Here is a 14338-nt window from a genome sequence, read left to right on the forward strand (position 1 = left end):
CCCCTTCAAGAAACATCACTTCAGTCTTTCTACAGCTTAGCTTCAACTTCCTTCCCATCAACACCTGATCTCTTCCAGCCTTATGGCAGTGGGACTACCAGTGGCAATGATCTGTTAATAGAGTGGCGTTGTCTTTTGAGACTGTAGCATTTCTCTTATAGCATGTCATGTGATCTCCTAGGACTAAAATAAACATAAGGATATTTTTTACAATTGGGTTGTAAAATACATTTGATTGCATCTAAAATTATTTATTTAAATGGATGTAAATGAGGTTCATATTCAGCTTTATATAGAGCAGTACAAGACATTACAATTTTGCTTTTGTGATCTAATGAAAGTTTTTGTTATTGTGTACATCCTAGTGCTACTTAATTATATGAGTTCAGAATTAATATTACCCATACTGGTCTTTTAATTGGGTGATATAAACATCTGTGTTCCTGACAGTGTTTCTCTTTAGCAGTTACATTAAAAGTTTATTTGATGACAGCAATATAATGATTATATTAATTACAAGTTGAAGTGATGCCTACTTCTATTACATAAAACAATTTACAAAACCTCTCCTAATCAGAATACATTTACTACTATTTGATAAAAGAAATTGAAGTTGTAAGTTTTATAAAGTTATATAAAATCATTAAAAGAATTGTGCAGACAAGAGTCATTAACTTTGTACATTTACCTAATGAAAATGGAAAGCAGAAATCTCTGAACTGATTCATAATCATTTGGGTTGAGGGCTTGTAATCAGGGATGTGGCAGATAAAAAAAGCCACTGATTAAAGGCTTGAACATGGTGGAAACATTATGGAGATATGTGACATGTTGCCAAAATAAATAAAACTTTACTGAGTGTTAATCTACTTGAATTTTCGATGATTCTTTCACTTCCAAAATGGTTCTATGGAATTATTCATCTGTCAGCAGTTCAAACAATACAATAAAGTAATTTCTAAACGTGATACGGGTGCTTGGCAGGTACATTGTGTGATGAGAGTGTAACTTCCAAGATTTTTATTCAGTGACTACAGCAATTTTATCATTTCCTGGGAGCTGGTATTTAGAAAGGAGTGGGGCTTATCTTTCTCTGTTCAGTGATAGCATGTGGAATCTTATTATCTGATTAGTTTCTATCTTAGTATTTGTAGAATCAAAGAATGGTTTGGGTTGGAAGGTACCTTAAGTATCATCTGGTTCCAACCCCCATGCCATAGGCAGGGACACCTTCCACTAGGCCAGATTGATCAGAGCCCCATCCAGCTTGGCCTTGAAGACTTAATCTATCTGTGAAGAGCTTACTTGTAGGGTGGGTTACACAATGACTTCAGGTTCATACTACAGTGCCATAGTTAGGACTGTGACTATATCATATAAATAAATTGTACCAAAGAGATGCATTGTAAGCGTTTCAGAAGAGGATTTTGAGTGCGGACTGTTGCATAACCAGTCAGGTACCTAAATAATTTGTCTGAAGAGAGCAAATTCTTTGTCTGAGATCATTAATGTCTTGAGGATCAAACTAAGACTGCATTTCTTAGGATGTGTGGTTTATAAAGATGGCGAGGTGCAATGTGTGTCTCTTTTCTCATGTTGGCACATGAGAGTGTAAAGGTGTTGCATTGGTGAGAAATTCCAAGCTTGCAGCTTCTAACAGGCTTCACAGCTGCCTGTAAAAAAGAGTGGAAGAAGGTTGAGGCATGTGCTCTGTAAGGATAATTGAGGACAGTTATTCCCCCCACCTTCATTAGATTCATTTATTGCCACGTATAACAGACTCCAGTTTTTATCTTATAATCAATTCTGTGAATTCATGTCTCCAACCAATGTACTAAAAATGGCAGCATCAACCTAGTAGTAGGAAATATTTTAAAAACCTGTTGGCAAGTACTTATAAAAACTGTTACTGCAGATTGAAAATCAAGTGTTTCTTCAATATAATATGCCATTTATATGAAAAAATGATCTTAAAGCGTACCTAAAAGGAATGCAGTTATTTTCCTGAATTTATTAAAGCAAAGACAGAAATGACAGCTATTTTGTTGGAAAACATAAACTCCACAGTAAGTAAAGGTGAAATACGGTTTCAACAATGATAGAATTGTTGAAATTATAACTTTCACTGTACAATGATAACTTTTCACTGTACACAGTAAGCTGCAATTAACAAAGAATGAAACATGAGTTTATTTAGAATGCATGAGTCATGTTACACATAAACTGCTCATTTTCTTTATATTTTAAAAGGGTATTCATTTTCTTTTTACCAGTATGAAATAATAGAAATTAATATTAAGCTTTGAGGTTACAGTATGTTTACACAAACATTTTTTATTAATCATAATATTTGACATACCCACATTAACTCAAAATGTTGAAAAATCAGGTAATAATTTCAGTTATTTCAGGATTTCTTTTATTTTTTTTTTATTCTCTCATTTAGAATTGGGTAGAAAAAGCAGAGAAACAGAAACTGTTGTCAGACACCCTTGACCTTTCTGAGCTGTTTCATCCAGACACATTTCTCAATGCCTTACGCCAGGAGACTGCAAGGTGAGGGAAAAATAATGTGTCTATTTGTGCTAATGTGCCATTGTTCCTTATGTGTGAGGATGGTTATTTCATTTAGAGGACACAGAGCCAAAAAATTATGTCAATTGCTGTCATCAGTAATCTTATTTTTATTTCTTGCCTTGAAGTAAAATAACTGTTACCTGTTTAAATGCTGATTTTTTTCTTTTTTCAGTTAGAGATGTATTTTTCTTCAAAGCAAGACTTAGTATCATATGGTACACATTGAAAATACATTGAGTTTGGTTTTGTGTTTGATATCCTGTTGTTACACATCTGTAAGATTTACTGTCTGTGTGTTTCCATTGCAGAGTAATGAGGTGTTCAGTGGACAGTCTTAAATTTATAGCTTCATGGAAAGGGCGAATACAGGAAGGCAAACTCCAAGTTAAGGTATTTTACTCTGATGTTTTACTCGGATGTTTTACTAGGATTTATCAGTATATTCCAAGTCATCTGTCCATACACTTTCTGGAAAACTGAGCTATAAATAATTGGTGTACCTGAGAGAAAAAGGCTGGTTAATGGTATACAGCTATTAAAATGGCAGTGCAAAATTCCACAGAAATTAGAAAAGGAAGGCAATTCTCTTTTTTCTCCTCCCTGGTCACTGTTCTCATTTTAAAATTAAGCTTATTGCTCCATTCTCTTCAACCACCTCTTAGATGAAAATTGAAGCTGCAATTTTATGAGTTAAAATCTCGCTCTTGTCCAGATAGACAGTGGCTGGTAGCCAGAGGAAATGCACATGTAAATCTGTAAGCCTAAGGCCAAGTGTTAGCATTTCTTTAATCACTGAAAGGAGACCACTAAGGAAGTAAACCAAAGTAAACTATAAGATGACTAGTTTTTGATAGGATAAAAACCCAGCAATTTTTAATGATTAGCTGAGCCTACAGCCAGCAGCCATAAAGTCACCACTGATTGCTTTGAAAGCAAAGTAGAGATGAATCCTCAAGTGGTTTGATTCAGCTTCTTAACACTCAGGGTAAAACTGCCACTTTGCTCAGCACAGGTCTCTGTGCACCTTTTTTTATACTTAATTTTGTAGGGAATTGACAAAATAAGTTTTCTGTGCTGTGTCTTCCTACAGGCATGTTGATCCCAAAATGATGCTGCACAGCTCCAAGTTCTGTGTTCAGCATGGAGCACAGCCCTTCAAACCACATCCTCACGGAGACACTTGTACCCAATGCAGGGCACTCAACAGCAACTGTGGGCCCCATGCAGCTAAAGCAGAGATTGCTGGATTAGGAGAGAGAGAACAAGTGGCAGGGACCTTCTCTAGTCTAATAATGCAGACAGACACAAGGCTGTGGAAGATATTAGGGTTCTGGGTTGGCTCCTGACACTGCCAAAAACTATTAGTACAGAATATGTAAGATTTTATATTCCTAAAATATTAATATATTGCAAAACTAGTAGAGATAACTGTAATCATCCAATCTGCCCTAAATACAGTGCAGTCTTTTGAACTTTGTTGAATTAATTCCTGTACGAACTAGAGAATATAATTTTATAAATTCTTCCATCTTGATATTTAAATAAGAGTAATGATTGCCTGCTTCATTTCATAGGAACCATGAGAAGACAGGGATGTAGAACTTGGAGATAAATAAACCATGGAACTTTTAGGGCTTGGTATAAACCTGGTATATGACAAACCTTGGAGCCTGCAAATCACATGGTCTGAGGTTACAGATTCAGGACAGGCTTCTAAGGCCATAGCAGTAAGTCAAAACTGAATTTCACATCTCAGACCAGTCATTCTAGTAGACTGACTATCAGCTGCAGACTGTAGAAGCTTGAAGTTCTTCAAAACCATCTTAACATTTTCAAAAAATGCAGAAGTCAATGTCAAGTACCACAACTCCTAAATAACATATCTCAGTATATTCATATATTAAAAAAAAATCACAATATTTTACAGTTGCCAGATTGAAAGAGCTGCTTGGCAAATATAGAATGAGAGGAAAGAGTTTTGTAACAGTTTTATTAAACTTCTAACTGAAGTTTGAAATGCTTTACTGTCTGAGAACTTATGTGGTAAATTTTTGGCAATACTAGTTAAAGTACATTGTTAGCAGTCTATATCGTGTAGGTAAAAAGGTTAATATATATGATCTCTTGCTTTACAAGAATGTGTCATATTCTAAGAGGGATTGAAAATCAAAAGAGAATTTTGTTTAAGAGGAAATTTTCATCCCCCGGAATATAACAAGCAGTTCAGTAAGTGGTTATTTTAAACAAAACATAAGAATCCTGTCAAGTTTCTTCACTTGATTTGAATATTATCTTTTCCTCTGTAAGAGAAATACTCATTGATTCTCTATTAGTAAGAAATCTCTAGTATTTTCACTGCTCCTTTTAATCTTTGATGAATGGAAAAATTTGCAATGCTGAATATTTAGATTTCCCTACCATGAGTCCTTCCTCATGCTCATGGAGAACTGAGGGGAAATTTTTCCACTAGTAAAGCTATATACTACAAGGACTATAACTATGGCATAAAAGTGTCACTGATTCAGAAAAATAATTCTCTAAAATATGTCTTATTTGATCAGGATCCTTTGGATGGTGCATTAAGGTTGGTTCACCAGAGCAGTATGAATTTTAATACTGGTAAAGTAAATGTTTTATCTGCAGTTTCAAGAATTCAGGCTAACCTTGTTGAATGGGAACCTATTCTGAGTGGGAACTCAAAAAAAAACAACAAAAAAAAGAATTCCATCAGCAGAATAGATAAGTCTTTAAACACAAACTGTGGTGAGATAGCTGAACCTTGTTTTATCCCACCTAAATCAGAAATTTTAGCTTACCAGACTCCCCTATGGGAACCAAACCATGGTATAGGTTTGGTTTGAGGTTTATCAGTCTGAGGTTTATCAGTCTCATTGATGCTAATGGTATTGTTTCACCTTATGTAATTAACTCCACTGAGAGACTTAATTCTGTACTCACAGAGTTGGGGGCACTGTTTCAGGGTTTTGGAGAGTTGTGCACAAGTCCCTGAATCAACAAATATTTAAAAGCCTAATGGAATGTCTCTGTTGAAGGACTGGCACAAGCAGGAATGCAGGTGAATTTAAACCTGATAGTCGCACATATTTCGTATAACTTTCTTAGGAAGACTGTCAGGCATGGTTTTGAAGACACATTCTTCAAGATTTTTTCTTACTTTTTTATTTTAAAAGGTTTTGATGACTTAGAATTTTTTCTGTGATAAGGAAAAAAGGAGATGTCCTTACAATCTGTATGATGAAAATGCTTCCTTGGTCTTGCCATGATTTTAAAAAATGGCATCAATTTTCAGCAACTGTAGATGGTTGACCTTTCTATGCCTAAAAATACAAATGATTTGCCCTATGATCATCTGTAAGTTAGAAGCATTCAGTGCTAGAACTGTCATTGAAACTGCAAAGTAGGCAGAGGAACACTCAATCAGGCCAAGAATACACCTTAGTCTTACATGAATTATCAAATGAGATGTTAAATTATCAGTGTTAATTCAGGTGATGGTTTAGATGCATGATGTGGAGTGGATCTCCTCTAGTAGGATGTGATGAATATTTGATTTAGAATCTATCCGTATAAAATTACACCTTCCTCAATATCACTTAGAATCAATCTGTATGAAATTACACCTTCTTTATTATCACTCCAGGTTGCTTTAACAAAAGATACTGAAAATGTATGGCTATTGCACTAAAATCACATATTGATATGCAAATGCATCTCTTCTGTTTGCTTTGTGCACTGATTGTGCTGTTCTACCACAGCAGGTAGTCATTCCTTTTGGCATTCCATTTTCTATATTGTAGAAAAGAGTGAAAGAAAGGAAGAAACATGGCAAGAGACTTATTGGGTAGTAAGTAATTTCACCTTGGGTAGAACTTAATATACACAGTGAAAAATAAAAAATTACTGAGAGTCTCAAATACACAATATGAGTATTAATATCAAAACTATACTCTTAGCAACTGACAGATATATATATATATATAGAGAGAGAGAGAGAGAGAGATAGAGATAGATAGATAGATAGATAGATAGATAGATAGATAGATAGATAGATAGATAGATAAAAGGCATCCTGAGAGGTCTTTTTTTACAGTATACCTCCATCCTGAAATATCAATAAATTAATGATGGAGGCCTGTAGAGGTAATGAAGTGAAAATATGACTTCCCAAAGTCTGCTGCAGTTTGGATCATGTAAGGGAAAATTATGGCATTAATTAGCAAGGGAAAATCTGTTGCAGAGAATTTGAAATTTGGAAACAGACATGCTTTGGACCATGGTATCAGCATACTTTCTACAAAGGTATTTTAAAGAAACATAGTCTGTAATGTGTAAAAATAACTTTTTTGAACCTAAAATAGGACTGATAGCTGTGAATGGCCAAATTCATTGTAAGAATTAAAAATTATGGTCAACTTCTGCCATTACTCTCTGGTGAGTTTCAAAGATACTATGATTATATTACAGATGCTGCAAAATTAATGTCTTTCATAGTACTTGTAATTTCTCTGTACTATTTTCTATAGAAATGAAAACATGGCTATGGGTGTACTCAGTCAAATGGTATTGGAAAGTACATTGTTCTAATATTGGTGGATTTTTTTCTTAATGTCTTTTAATATTGAATGAAAGTAAAAATTTGGTCTTAATCTTCAAAGGAGTTTCTACCATTGGTTTCCAGGAAAAGTTTTCCAGGAGATCAAATGGTATTTTACGTAACTATAATGTCAAAGGGACTGCCAATATCAAAAGAAGAAACATGCAGTAAAAAGTTTTTTCAATAGGTGACCTAATTCTATAGAAATTTCTTTCAGAGATGTTTAGGATGGCCAGACCTTTGAACACCCTTGCAACAAACTTTAAAACCTCTTCATTAGACCAATCTTTGTGCAATAACTTTGCCAAGGTTTTTTAACTATGGTCCCTAAAAATATTCCCTGCAGAAAGCAAGAAGGACAGAAAGAATAACACAGGAGATGAATCTTTGTAAAATTTATGTAAAAGTAAGACAAAAAGTTACTCTGAACTTTCCATTTGGGGTTGTTTTTGGCTCAGGTTTTCCACAGCTTTGGTGGTTTCACTGTAAGTCCTAGTCTGTTTGAAGCACAGATTGCTCCAAAGAACATTGTCACTTCTCTGGTCACTGTCTGTCCAAGGAGAAACACAGCTATATTCTATGTCTTTTTTAAATGACATGTTTTATAACTTTTTTTTTTTTTTTTCATATTAGAATGTGTAAATCTGCATCTTGTACATTGTAGGGAAGAGTTCCCAGCTCAGCATTAAAAGAGAAACATGAGTTTAAAGAAGCAAATTCTTGAAGAGTGTAATGCCTGTCTACAATCAAAAGAATAATTAGATATTAAAAATGCAAAATGTAATCTTAGCTAGTTTACAGTTAAAATATTGTTAATGAAAAACCCCTAACACTGAGGAGGAAAGCATTGCTTTTCATGCATGACAGTAACCCACATTGTGTTACTGTTAAATTCCATTTTATCTTCTGTGATACTGATCTTCATTGTAACATCCTACTTCAACCCATTTTTACAATCTGATAGATGTTTCAAAATTTCTTGCAAGGGAAAATATATTGGAAAATGACATTTTTCTCTATTTTGCTAATGTGATCACTCATCCAATTTCCAGCAACATTGTATTTCCTAATTCCAGCACTGCTTTATGAACCTTGCATTTGGTGAAAGCCAACCTCAGTATGATAAATTTAATTCAGGGCTTTAGTATGATAGTATAACAGACAGATGATTTTCAGATTATAGCTTCTGTTACAGATCTGCTGCAGCTGGATGGTTAGCCTTTTGAAAAGCTGCACAAAAGTTATTATTGAATTAAGTTTTATTACTGTTAAAACTGAAGTTCTCACTTCAGCAGGCCAAAATTACTATTATTGTTATTATTATTATTATTATTATTAGCAAACTAGTAGTATTTGTATTGAGGAAAATAAAGCTATCAGCAAATATTGGAATTTTTTTTAAGGAATCTAGAATAGACATCACTAACTTATGGAAGACTCCAGAGAATAAAAAATAGAACATGTAATTCAGAGGCTGAAATTACTTAATTAAAAGAAAACACTTGAAACATGTTGCAAATAAGCATTGCATAGTTACTTAAAGAAGCATCTGTGATTCTTATTTAATTTTTTGCCAAACAGCAGTATGTCTAAGAAGTCTTGAGTTTGTTAAATAAAATTTTCTCTCATATTATTTCAATATATTTTGTTTGCCTCTGCTGAAGCTGCATAGTTGCACATTCCATTCTTTGAAAGCTGGGCTCAGACTTCCAAGCAGGAAGTCATGCTTATTGTAGTGATTGTTCTTCTCTTCTTCTCGACACTGTAATGATTGTGAACTTGGCTGTTGCTATCGTAATTCCATTAATCTAATGCCAGGCAACGGCAGTTTAATAATTGATGACATTTACAGGTATTTTTCTCCAACATTTCAAAGAATGTGATTCCAAATCAGAGGAAGTTCACAGTGAAGTGTGGTCCAGATCTTGCTTTTAAGTCATGTTTCCTATACTCACAAAGAACCTAACAGTAATTAGTTTCCTGTTACTTAAAAATTTGGTCACAGTAAAAAGGTTCATCATTTATTAAAGTAGAGTGTAATCATTATTGACATTTTAATTCCGTTATTTATGTTTGAATATTTTATATTTCCATGGCAGATCAGTGGCTTACAACTGGAAGGTTGTCGTTTTGATGGAAATCGACTTTCAGAAAATCTGCATGATTCTCCCAGTGTGTCATCTGTTCTCCCTTGTTACATGGCCTGGATTCCACAGGTACTAAATTATTAAAAGCCCTAAACTTTCAAGACCCATAATTGTATTTTTTTCTGTGTAGTAGCTTTGCAGTATGATGCTGCTGACCTGTTTTCCTTTAATTTCAAAATAAAATTTCCAGTCTTTACTAGGAAAATCAGTTACTTTATTTAAAACATAAACTTATTGTAATTTTGTTAATATTCTTCAGCTTTTATTACTTAGATAAAGGCAAGGGCTTTATTTCAGTAATACCTTTTTTTCTTTGTGTTTTAAAAACATTAGCATATTTTTAAACCTGTGTTTAGTAAATATATACATGTGTTTGGGAGTTCATTCCTAGAATATATTTTCTTTGCATTTTAAATATTAAAGTAAAATGCACTGGTAATAAAAAAGAGAGAATATGATGTGAGCTGTAAGCAAAGAAGGCCTTTTTCCTACTTAAACTAATTTAAAAAAATGCCAGTACTTGCAGATTTTAAGATGAAAGCAAAGTAATCCAAACAGTAAAAACTGTTACTGCTTCTGCCCTCCAGTTGTCATAGCAATCGCTGATAAATAAGTCAAAAAGTCACATAGAATGTATTCAAGGGTGTGTCTTTTAACTAAAAAATCGCTTATTATAGAATTCATCCCACCTACATTTAGGAAGTCCATCCCATCAGAAGATATCTGGGATAAAGCTGTCCAGGTGTGACTCTAGAGACAGCCTAGACCACTATGATGACTTTTATGTATTGTGACAGATATTGTGCACGGAGCTCTATTGCTAACACACTGCTGTATCCCAACTTTGTTTTTATCTCATTGTTTTTTCCAGCAGGGGAAATACAGCATCATATTATAGTACAGCATTAGAAGTATAAAGGTCAACAGATTTAGACCTTGAACACAGAAGTAAATGCTAGCCACCATCTGCACCATTGCTCCCAGCTTGGTTAGGAAAGAAAATGTTTAAAAAAGGACAAAAAATGAAAAAATCATGAAACCTCTTACAAAGCTGACCAGTGAAAGATTTCTCAGTTTTTTATGTATTTACAGGATTTGTTTTTTTCAGATAAGTAAACAGATTTCTAATTTACTTGAGAGATGGTACATGGGAATTGCCAGATATTCTAATATATTGGCTCAGTGGTGGATGGTGGAGGATGGTAATATGTGTGGTTTTCCATGGTAACACCAAATGGAAACACATTTTAAATGAGAATTCTAAGTAGTCCTCCCATTGTTCTGAGGAACATTTATCTTGTGTTTGAAATAAAAAAAATTTTTAGTATTTTTCTGAATAAGACTATTTTTTAAACTCCAAAGGAAGGATCCAAAAGTTTTATGTGAAATCAGCAGAGAGCTTTATCTATAAAATTTAAAAATTAGATACTTCAATAAGCAATGAATTAAACTTTTTCAAATGTACTTATATTTGAAATGAATAGCAACTGACATCTTTGTGTTGGAAAAAAATATAATTCTTAGAAAACACAGGCCATAACTTGTCAACTGCCCAACTTGACACTGCAAAGTGTCTCTAAGGAGAGTTCTTCTGAATTGGTCTACCCTTGAGTTGTTTTAAAATGACTGTAAAAATTGACTATAATCAAATTCTATGCTCAGTAACCAAAGCAGAATTGGATATCATGCATGTCCCTTAATTTCATAACCTCTCCTTTGGAAAAGAGTGCATAAAATAGAACATATTGTCTTAGAATTTTTAGGTTTTGAACTTGTTTTCTTTTCTCCATGAATGCATCTTTTGAAATCTACTGAGCAAAAGTATATGTATAATGTAATGCTTTGAAGTAATTTTCCAAATTCCAAAAAAACCAAACATTAAGTAGCCTCCAGGATTTCTCTGAGAGAACCCCCTCAAAATCCTGCAGTGCTCTAAACAGAATATTTTGAGCTACTATCAATATGCTTATTCTCATTAAACTGTGAAGGTCCTTTCCAGTTTTAATCCACTGATGTATCCCATGCTGTGAAGGGTGTCACTAAAGAGGATGGAACTGTATGTGAGGCAGTCTGACAAAGAGAACTTTTGGACTGTACTTAAGCCAAGGACATAAGGATTTATGTCCTTGTACATAAGCCAAGGACATAAGTGACTCATAAAGACTTCCACAGAATGGTTTTAACCCTCCAATAATGTGATTACTTAAAACATCAGTGGGATTGAGAAAGGCATAATAACAGATATTTTGTTCCTAAAAAGTGTAAAAACAGGTCTTTGAAGGCAAACAGGCCAGCTTCTGGCTCCCAGCTTTGGCAAAATTTAAATTCTCTCATTAACATTTTACTCTCAGTCTGGCTAGCATTTTGTCATCTTCAGTAGTGTTAACCAAAGGATAAATGGGGTAAGTACAATCCTTCTGAAAACAGCTGAGTTCCTGATTTTTAAGTTACTCTATACAAATATTACCACACATAGATCTTCTGCAAGGATTGAAACACTTTTGTCCAAAATACAGGGGAAATTGATTTTCAAAAAGAACAGCAAAATTCTTCAGTAATGGCTTTATACTTCACATGGAAGGCAAAGTGCTTGAAACAGTTATGGTTTGCATGTTTCTTTTTCCCTGTTTTTAGTTATTTTTAATATTGGAGCATCACTAACTCACATTTGACGTGATTTGAGTTAAAATGACACTCATTTTATTTAAAATTCTTTTCTGATGAGTGTGCTGCTTTGTTACTTGGTTCTTGAAAATCTGACCTTTTCCTGTTGACAGGATAGGACATTTTGAGTGTGACAGAAAACATGCTTAATATATACCATTTGAATCAAACCCTGAACTATTTGCAGTAACTAAATACATCATGGATTGAAATTAAGTGCTGTAGGAAGTCTAGACGGAGTCTTTGAGCTCAGTTCTGTGGTCACACATATGGACAGTGCCCCATGCAAAGCCCTAGGAGGAAACTGCATCCAGTTTGTAGTGCAGACAGCAGAGAGGAGCAGTTCAATAAAGTAACCTGGAACGGGTGGGGTAAGGTTTCTTGGATTGTAGCTCCTGCAGCATGATGCTTGCAGGTATCTCAGATCACACAGGGGCTGTGCCACAGGAGGAGGGCAGGGTTTGCTGCAGGGATGGAGGGGGCAGTAGGGTCTGCCAGGGCACAGGCACCACAGCACTCCATCCTGCCAGGATAGCTGCTCCCCACATTACAGCACAGGGGCTCCTGAGCAGCCTTCTCCCTGCAGGAAACTGATCTGCACTTCCCTTAGTCTGGTTTGCAGACACTTTAGACGTGTGATTGTTGGGAGGGTTTTAGCTGAAGGAAGATTGTTATATGTAGTTCATAGGATCACCCCTGTTATTTCCTTCCTGGTGTTTGAGTTATGGAGAGAACAATTTTCCTGAAGTCTCTGCTTCATTCAATCCTTCTCCTTGGTGTTCTGAATGAGGACTTCTTTGTCCAAGGCTGTGGTGTCCAAACTGTATCTTAAGTTTAGATACCATACCAGTGGAGAATATTGCTTTCTCATGTTTTGTTGTCTTTTTATGTGATAACTTAGTGCTTGTTTGTTGACAGGATGCATATGGTCCATATTCTCCGGAGGAATGCATATCTTTACCAGTCTACACTAGTGTGGAGAGAGACCGTGTGGTGACAAATATTGACGTACCTTGTGGAGGAAACCAAGACCAGTGGATTCAATGTGGAGCTGCTTTATTTTTGAAAAATCAGTAATATGAAACTGCATCAACTTGTGAAATTAAGAGACATTTAAACATCTAATTTCTTACTTACTAAAAGAGAACTTTAGATTCATTGCTTTTATATTTTAAAGCGATGGTTTATTAATTCCTGTTTATTTCTTTAAGATATATTCAAATAATTCTACTTGATAGAACTTCAGTGTATCTTTGTGGGATATGGTAAAAATTAACATGGCACTATTAGCAAACTGCTAATTTGGATTGTTTCTCTAGATTGTAATGTGCTGTATTTCTTTCTTGAAGTTGTTGAAATCTCTTCTGGTTTGCTCAGAAGTATTGAATAAAAATTCAAAGTCAGCATTTTTTATTTCATCTTTTTTTTCATTATCCTTTTGAAACTGTTATTCATATGCCTCTGTTATTTAATAAAACAAAATTTTAAAACTTACCTTTTGTAGCTGAAATTTAATGTTTTACTTGAAGATAAGAATCAGGATACATGTTTCAGTCTCTTCTAATGATGTTTTACTTGTAATTGTATTTCTTTGTATAGGTAGTAAATAATAGGACTTTGACAAACTTCATATGGAGTTACAAAGTTAGATTACTATCATGGGTATTATCCAGAAGTTACTGAAAAAAAAATTAAAAAACTGTACTAAGTTCCAGTAAAAATGTGCACATAAAGGTCTGCAATAACCAAACAATTCCTTAGACAAAAAAAAAAAAAAAAAAAAAAAAAAAAAAAAAAAAAAAAAAAGAGAGATTTCCATACAGTTATTAAATGAAGGACTGAGGAATATAATAGTGCTTTTGGTCTGTAATGTGAGAAACACCTGGAATCTTGTTCTTAGTGCAGGATACCCAAGTTTCATTTCATGATGTATTGTGTTGGGATCCTGTCATAGCATTGGAGTGCAATTAGACAAATTCTAAAATCCAGCAGGAAGAAGCATTACTGATGTCTCAACATAAAAATTGGAAGTGTCTAATTTTTAACTGGAATTACACACTTCATTATGGTATTTTTAAAAGCCAAAGGCAAAGCACTTTCTTGGTTTGCTTGGAAAACAAAATAGATGCTTTGGCTCTGATATATCTGATGGATTTTATATTCATTTTGAATTAGTATTTAAATTAAGACTATATTTCACTTTCCTGATATTTTTCATTGATAGTTTGAGGGAGAGAGAAGGAAAGCAGAGAAATGATTGGCCCCATTTCCAGGTCAGCTTCCTGAAGGAAGAATTTTTCTCTCTTCTTCTCTATTGTTCATGCCTTAAACTTGG

The 14338-nt window shown here is 34.3% G+C and overlaps 1 protein-coding gene across 1 annotated transcript in view; it reads left to right on the forward strand.

Moving 5' to 3' along the window:
• Positions 1-13497, forward strand: part of DYNC2H1 (dynein cytoplasmic 2 heavy chain 1) — a 147629-nt gene extending 134132 nt beyond the window's left edge. Inside the window, exons 86-89 of the mRNA XM_054002204.1 lie at positions 2447-2556; positions 2886-2967; positions 9292-9408; positions 12922-13497. Coding sequence (XP_053858179.1) covers positions 2447-2556; positions 2886-2967; positions 9292-9408; positions 12922-13080 — 468 coding nt within the window. The 3' untranslated portion in view covers positions 13081-13497. The remainder of the gene's footprint in view (positions 1-2446; positions 2557-2885; positions 2968-9291; positions 9409-12921) is intronic.
• The last annotated feature ends 841 nt before the right edge of the window (positions 13498-14338 follow it).

The sequence above is a fragment of the Vidua macroura genome, chromosome 2, assembly GCF_024509145.1.
Source record: "Vidua macroura isolate BioBank_ID:100142 chromosome 2, ASM2450914v1, whole genome shotgun sequence".
NCBI lineage: Eukaryota > Metazoa > Chordata > Aves > Passeriformes > Viduidae > Vidua > Vidua macroura.